The sequence below is a fragment of the Ostrinia furnacalis genome, unplaced genomic scaffold (assembly GCF_004193835.3).
Source record: "Ostrinia furnacalis isolate ACB-3 unplaced genomic scaffold, ASM419383v2 OfSCF1381, whole genome shotgun sequence".
In the NCBI taxonomy this organism is placed as follows: Eukaryota; Metazoa; Arthropoda; class Insecta; order Lepidoptera; family Crambidae; genus Ostrinia; species Ostrinia furnacalis.
In genome coordinates this window covers 38,801-46,588 of record NW_021131620.1, presented here as the reverse complement: position 1 = coordinate 46,588, position 7,788 = coordinate 38,801, and the positions used below count along the sequence as shown (strand labels likewise).

Genomic DNA, 7,788 nt, shown 5'->3' with positions numbered 1-7,788 from the left:
CCATGAAATGTTTTTATACGACTGGTCACTTTTCGAATTTAGATGATCAATTGTNATTTAGATGATCAATTGTATTAATTTTCCATCCATGAACAACCTTACCCAATCATCGCTCCGCCCCCCCCCCCCCCGTATGAAGGTTACTTTTTATTCAAAAAGGTTACATTTTTTTATATTTCTGGTAATTTCTGACTAGACCCTACTGGCAACACTGAGCAAATCAAGTTTGCGATTGTTCTCATTTTTATTTCTTGTTTTTCTTGTATTGTGGGGCTACCCTAGAAATTTTCATCAAATCTGCTTCCGAAACGTTTGGCTTCGGTATCTATGATTTCGTTTATCGAAGATTAACCATGGGCTTTGAGATTAAAAGGTTTCAAGGTGACGTTGACGAAGAACTTATTTGCCCTATTTGTTCAGGGGTACTCGAGGATCCTTTACAGGTTTGTTATTTTATTATTCTTTACGAGTTTGTGAAGTGTTATGATTATAGCTGTAACTTTTGTTGTTTGCACAGGCGCCTGCTTGTGAGCATGCGTTCTGTCGTGCCTGTATAACCGAGTGGATAAGTCGCCAGCCCACTTGCCCTGTAGACCGGCAGGCCGTGACGGCGAGTCAGCTTCGGCCAGTTCCAAGAATCCTCCGCAACCTGCTCTCCAGGTATATTTCATAACCTCCAACACTGCCTATAGTTATTGCTTATTAATATGCAGTCTTGCATTAGTAGGTCAAACAGACGGAATTGTATCATTTCTTACATAATAATAAATATTCATGCAGCTTTAATGATGTGCCAATGCTTGACATTGAATAGGTAAGTTAATGAACTCAAGTTTTTTGTAAACAATGAGAAATGATAACACAGACCTATTATGATTTCAAAACTTTAATCATTCTATATTTATAAACATCACCATGTACAAAAAAGCCACATTGATGCACTGAATGGAAGTTAGGAACTTTGATATTGAAGTTTATTCTGTAATAAATTTTCAGCAATTTTTTTGTGACTTAATTGTTCAAATATTAATACAGTTCATGTAATCCAATCCCACTGGATTCTAGTTGGTAAAATTCCAGTCTTATTTTTTTGACTTGTGCAATAAGCTAGTTTTGAGCAACCCGCTGCCCTCAGACATTACATCAGACACCTAAATTGCCATCGTGCATATTAATTGTGTTTTGTTTTCAGATTGTGCACTAGTTGTGATAATGCTCCTCACGGCTGCAATGTTATATTGAAGCTGGATTCGCTACCATCTCATTTAGTGGAATGTATGTATGGTTCTTTCATGAACTCTTTTCTTCTTAATACCAATTAACATACTGTTTGAAAAAAAAAAACCATTTAAAAATTTGTTCTCACAAACTTATTAATGAAATAAAGATTGATTCATTGCCATTTTTTGTGAATCATTACGAGACTAGTTCTAACTTGGACTTGTTTGCACAAGTGCCTAGCGTTGGCATGAATTTAAACTGGTTCAGTTTTTGTGTCACAAGCAAACATACATATACAATACATAACAAAAATTTGTATCCATTTCCATTTTTCCAATAAGACCATGCCCTTTTTTTTAATTTAACGTACAAAATCTTTTTTAAATAAAGTTTAGATTAATTTGGTACGCATGCATGACCAGTGTGATTATACGCAGGCGAACACAACCCCAAGAGGCCGATGCCGTGCGAAGCGGGCTGCGGCCTGGTGATACCTAAAGACGAGCTGGAGAACCACAACTGTGTGAGAGAGTTACGCGCGCTCATCGCCACGCAGCAGGGCAAGTTGACGGACTACCAGCAAGAACTGGCCGAGCAGAGGCTGATCATCAATGAACATAAGCGCGAGTTGGCTCTGCTCAAGGTTAGTTGTTGGGATACCATGTTACGTTATTAGAAAATTTCGAACTTGATGCTATGCCCAGTTTTGATAAAATATCAAGGAAATGAACTACTCGGAGGATAATCCTATCTAATAATAATTATTCTCACTAACTATTCACTAACACTTATTTTTATGGAATATTTTTATAAGGAAATCTTGCATGATTCTGTCAACAAAAAGTACTTTCTTGGTGGTTCACCTCTTAATTGATATGAATGTGTTTAAATGACCAAAAACTAATACAATTATTGTTATTTACATAAGGACAGTCAATTTGATGGAGTAACCATTAACTTCAATTGTTTCCTGGTGATGCTAATCATTTGTGCATATCATTGTGCAACAACAAAAACATTTCAAGGAAATAATGTACCACATAAGGAATGTTTAGGATTTCTAACGTTTTCATATTATCTAACTAATAACAAGCATAATTTAACTACCAATTTTATGAGTTCCGATCTGCGGTGCGTGACCTAACTACTTCGTCTTAGGAATTTTTCTTCATAGATTGATTTTGAGATACAAATATCTAGTCTCCAATACAAATGAATGAAAAAACATTTAAAAAACTTTTTGCCTTTAGCACAAGAGATATTGGGACATGATACTTATTAATTACAAACTATTAACTACATATAAATAGTTAAAAGGCTATGTGGCTCAGGTTTTATGTTAAGGAAAGATCTTTACAACATAGATTTTTCGCCGTCGATTGTTATTTTCGGATCATAGTCATATTTCATGTCGATGATTTTAGACGTGTGACGTGAAATTTATGGTAAAAATCGATAAAAAATGACGCGATAACTGTTTAGGGCGCTTTTAATTTAGACGTTTTGTGCCGGACGTTTGCCGCGCGCTTGCCGTGCGTTTGCAAGACCGCACACAGTAAATTGTATGACAACTGCGTCGCAATAAAATTGACAATTATTACCAATAGTTAGTGTGAAATTCAAAGCGCCCTTAGCGCGGCTCGAATCCTAGGTCTACTAAAGCCTGGTCCGTGAGCACGTAGAATTTTGTCCAATGACCCCAAGCTACCCATCCTTATCGCTCGCGCGTAATTATGTTGCTGTCGCGCTCACACACTCCCTGCGGGCGCCCGTCGCACAGTCGCGTCAGGAATATAATTACACGCGAGCGATAAGGATGGGTAGCTTGGGGTCATTGGACAAAATTCTACGTGCTCACGGACCAGGCTTTAGTCATTGTTTAACATTCCTTTCGCAGGAGTTCATGCGAGCAATGCGCGTGTCAAATCCCACCATGCGAGCGTTGGCGGAGCAAATGGAGCGCGAAGAAGTGGTACGCTGGGCCGGCTCGTTAGCACGCGCGCGCGTCACCCGCTGGGGCGGCATGATCTCAACACCCGATGACGTCCTACAGGTGGTAGATAGCTTTCCGTGTGTATCTGGGTACAGGTGGTATATTATCCTTCTGCATGTATTTGCAATCAGCCCTAACCATAAAGTTCATATACTTAGCGGAATAGAGCAACAAAGAACTGAGCAAGCGAGATGTCACTAGCAGCAACACTGTGCGATAAATAGAGATGCGTGATGCCGTTGCCGTCACGTCAAACGGCAACTATTTGACAGTTCGAAGGCACTGAGATATTTTCTATTTTACGTAAGTGAAATCGTGAATGTTTAAGAGAAATAGTGCTTCAGAAATGTGGTGACTGGTTCAGTAATTGATTTACTGTACAAAACAGTGAAATAATCCTGACACTTACACACAAACTATCTAGTGTCATCTAAAATCGGTTTCGTTTGACAGCTCGTGGTTGTTGCTCTATTCTGAAGGTATATTACCTATATGGCCCTAACAGAGATGCCACGCGCGCGTTGACAGTGCGTTGCGTTGGCGCTGCGATAACGGAGCGGTGCAACTGGACATGTCAAACGGTCTGTTGAAACGACATTTGATAGGGAGACGAATTTGGGACGGGAGGGATGCTACATTGCGATGACAGCGAGACACCGGAGCGCAGCGCAGATTGTTTTCAGTAGCGATGGTGACAGCTGATATCGCACCGCTCGAGTGGCACTCAATGCGTTAAAATCATTTCGCTGGACGACGCAGTGCTCATGAACTCTAAACGAATCGCTTTCGCTGGCGCGCATATTGTCACCTGGGGCGACATGATTGCAACGCCAGGTGGCAAATTGACTTATCAATTTATTAGAGATAATTTATTTTTTATTTGCGTTGCATTATTTCATCATTAATGACGTATAATTAAGATTTTAAATTATACTAGTTTCTGAATGTCACAGAAATACCGACTCATTTGGCTAACTAAATCAATTTCGTTATAAATTATAGTGTATAATGTTACGTATTCTTATGAGTAAATAAACATTAATTCTGTCAAGTTTATAACACCCATCCATCCAGGAATTTTCAAATTTATAATATTAGTAGGAAGGATAATTTTTGATTCGCGTTACATGATCATCATCAATAAATATAGTCGGTGAAATTCCGGAATACTCGGAAACATCCTCCATGTTTCCGAGTATTCCGGAATTTCACCAACTATATTTATTGATATTTGAGGAAATGTATTTAGTTAAAGTTACATATACTTATCTGTTTCATTGATAGATTGCCGATACTCCAATACGAATCCAATTACATTCCCTGCTAAATATAAATGCGAAAGTATGTAACTGTCTTGTCTGTCTGTTACGCTTTCACGCATAAACAACTGAACCGATTTTATGAAATTTGGTATAGAGATAGTTTGAGTCCCAAGAAGGACATAGGATAGTGTTTATCCCGGTTTTTGAAACAGGGACGCGCTCGAGAAAGTTCATCTGTGACAAAAAAAAGCTAAGGCGCGGGCAGTGAAGTGGCAATGGGTAGGGCACATAGTGCGCAGAACTGACAGCCAATGGGGCAGCAAGGTTCTCGAGTAGTGATGGGCCAACTCGGGAAAAACAAAACTCGATTTAACCCGAGTTAAAATCCACGTAACTCGGGTTGAACTCGAGTTACGTAACTCGAATTAACTGGATGGACAAGTGAGTTTTTTACTTATTTTTACAAAATATCATTTATAATGTATTGGGAGAATCATACTAACTAAAGTAAGAAAGATTATTGTTTGAAATATAATAATTTATTCATGGATTTTTGGCTTGAATTTTAATTTTTAAAAATATTTATATTTATTATCACTTGTCATTTTTCAAAAACAGAACATAAAACACGAAAATCTACAACAATAACCGGCAGTTTAAAGTTAACTTCAAATGAACATAGTCCATCACTCAAATGATCGGCAATCTTCGGTCCATGTCGGTTCCATTCGGTTTACGATACGAACTCGAGTCAGAGAGAGTTCAACTCGAGTGGGTTCGAGTTACGCCCAACTCGAGTTAACTCGAGTTACTTACTCGAGTTGACCATCACTATTCTCGAGTACCACTTACCAGGGCAGCGTAGCACGATGAGGGAGGCCTATGGTGAGCAATGGCTAGCTATTTAAAACTAGTTATTGAAATACTTACTACTTTATTTGGTATTTTCAGATGATGATCAAGCGAAGTTTATCGGAGTCGGGCTGCCCACCGCACATCATCGACGACCTGATGGAAAACTGCCACGAGAGACGGTGGCCTCCTGGACTGTCCTCGCTCGAGACCAGACAAAATAACAGAAGGTATTTTTTATTTTATTTTCAATAGTCTATTTATTGGACAGGGAAGTTGATTAACATATTTTATGGGTGTTTTAAGATAAATCAAGGTAAAATATAGCATTATATTTTGTAATAAATACAGTTTTGCAACTAAATAAATAGATATACAAAGGTCAGTTGTTCATTTGATAATACATTTTATTTACAAGTTACGTTGATAGTGACATCATTATTGCTTGTGACATTATGTCGATTCTTCAATTACTATAACTATTATAGTTCGTAATTAAGTCTGATAATTAGATTGACAGGTTCAAGGTTAATTAGAATGTAATTATTAATTTTTTTGCGCTAAAAGTTGCATCTCAAACTCTAGAATGTAATTTCGTATCTATCGGAAGTTTTGTATCTATTATATCTGTAAACTTTACTCCATTTATAAAAAATATATTTTTCAGACTGTACGAGAAATATGTGTGCAAAAGAGTTCCCGGTAAGCAAGCAGTTTTGGTCCTTCAGTGCGACAACACACATGTCGACGATCACATGATGGTTGAGCCTGGCCTTGTGATGATATTCGCACACGGGATTGAATAGCACATGGAGATAACGGACATTCAATGTTCCGAAGAAATTTAAAAACGTTGACACGGAAAATCCAGGAAAAAGGAGTCTTACAAAGCGCCAATTTTAGATCGTGCCACTTCATTTGAGTTCTAAGCACAGATTACGAAATGTAGTTGAAACACAATTACACCAAAACTTGTACAGTGTGTTTTTTTACTTTACAAAATACTGATCTGTGGTTCAGTATTTATAATGTGGTGCCTCTGGCAAAATAAATTGGCGGTATAGTTTCCTTTTAAGAGCAAGTGTGACAAATTTTGGACTGAACAAGTGTCAAGGACAGTTGAAGTTTCAAAAGTGGACAAAAAGTCAATAGTGCTACGTCCAAAACATTTCGGATTACAAATCAAGTGTCTAAGGTAGTGTTTCGGAAATTTTGGCTTCAGTGTGTGTCCCTACACTAGTAATAGTGGTATTTTTACTGTCATCTTAAAATTGACAGTAAACTGATAGTGGTAAAATGTAAAATATTCATTGTATTAGATAAAATTTAGATATTTTAGCTCTCTAAATCCTAGATGCGCTTTATCCGGCCTGTTTGATAAGTAAATATCCAAAATGTGAGACTAGAAGAGCGACAGAGATAGATAATAATGTATTTGATAATACGGAAATGGTCATCTATACGTCACGTGTCACGTGATGCGTTGGCGTACCAAACTAATTGCGATTATGATGGCTAGATTTTTTTTCCTAGAAAACACCTATTCCATATAATTTTCCATAATAATGAACTTTGTGGTCTTAATTTGCCAAACACTCATCAATATTTTTGTAAGTTACTCAATATTTTTTGTGGTGTGTGAACTAGAAGCTAATAAAATGTGGCTAATATTATAATAACTTCTGAAAGTTAGACCAATGATATTGTACAATTTACAATTACTGTTTGATCCGAGTGTTGGAGTATTTTAAGGTGTAATATTGTATTATTAGTTTTAATTAAGAAATTGGTTTGAAACATTCCTAAAAACGTAAAATTATATCGTTAGTAGCTAGTTCTAAATGCCAGTAATGACTTTTTCATGTAATTATACATCCGTGATTGAGTGCTGTGTTACATTAATAGTGTGTATTTTTTATACCTACATGGATAATAGTTTTGATCCCAATTTCGTTTGATATTTCTTTATTGTTGGATGTTTTTTGTTGTTTCTGTATTGGCAAAATTTAATATATTTTAGCTCAATCTCAAAATAAAGAAATTAGTAAGAATCAGTTTATACATTAATGTGTCTTTTTTTTGTGTACTTATTAAGCAACCCTGAGTAAATAAGATTTTTATTTTGCACCCATAGTTTTAGAGAGCAGATGGCAGATTGTATATCGCTTTAGAGTGATTGAATACTAGCTTCCTTCAGTGGATACCAATATGCAAAGAAGTTGCGTACGATTGAGAAGAGGAGGGAAAGAGTTAAAATCTCGTGATGACATTGGTGCATATCCGCCTGGTTCGGGGCCATGACCGGTGTTGGGCACCAGTATAAGTGGCGTGGCGGCGATCGACGTCTGATTCTTCTTTGGTCTTAGTGCATCGCTTTTTGCAAAGAAATAAGCGTGAATTTAATTGGGCGGTACAATGTTTTCTGCATTGAAAATGTTTTTTTGAAATCCAACGTATTTT

The 7,788-nt window shown here is 37.1% G+C and overlaps 1 protein-coding gene across 2 annotated transcripts; it reads left to right on the top strand.

The window, feature by feature from the left end:
• The first annotated feature begins 205 nt into the window (after window positions 1-205).
• elgi (E3 ubiquitin-protein ligase NRDP1 elgi) lies at window positions 206-7,129 on the top strand. Of its 2 annotated transcripts, none has more exons than XM_028304126.1 (7): window positions 206-443; window positions 518-660; window positions 1,193-1,275; window positions 1,659-1,864; window positions 3,119-3,277; window positions 5,428-5,558; window positions 5,996-7,129. In XM_028304126.1, the coding sequence occupies exons 1-7, from the start codon at window positions 354-356 to the stop codon at window positions 6,132-6,134; spliced, it is 951 nt and encodes a 316-aa protein (XP_028159927.1). In that variant the 5' UTR covers window positions 206-353; the 3' UTR covers window positions 6,135-7,129. The 2 variants fall into 2 exon arrangements, with proteins under 2 accessions (XP_028159927.1, XP_028159928.1); XM_028304127.1 differs by having other exon boundaries at window positions 220-443; window positions 3,119-3,274.
• Window positions 7,130-7,788: the final 659 nt, after the last annotated feature.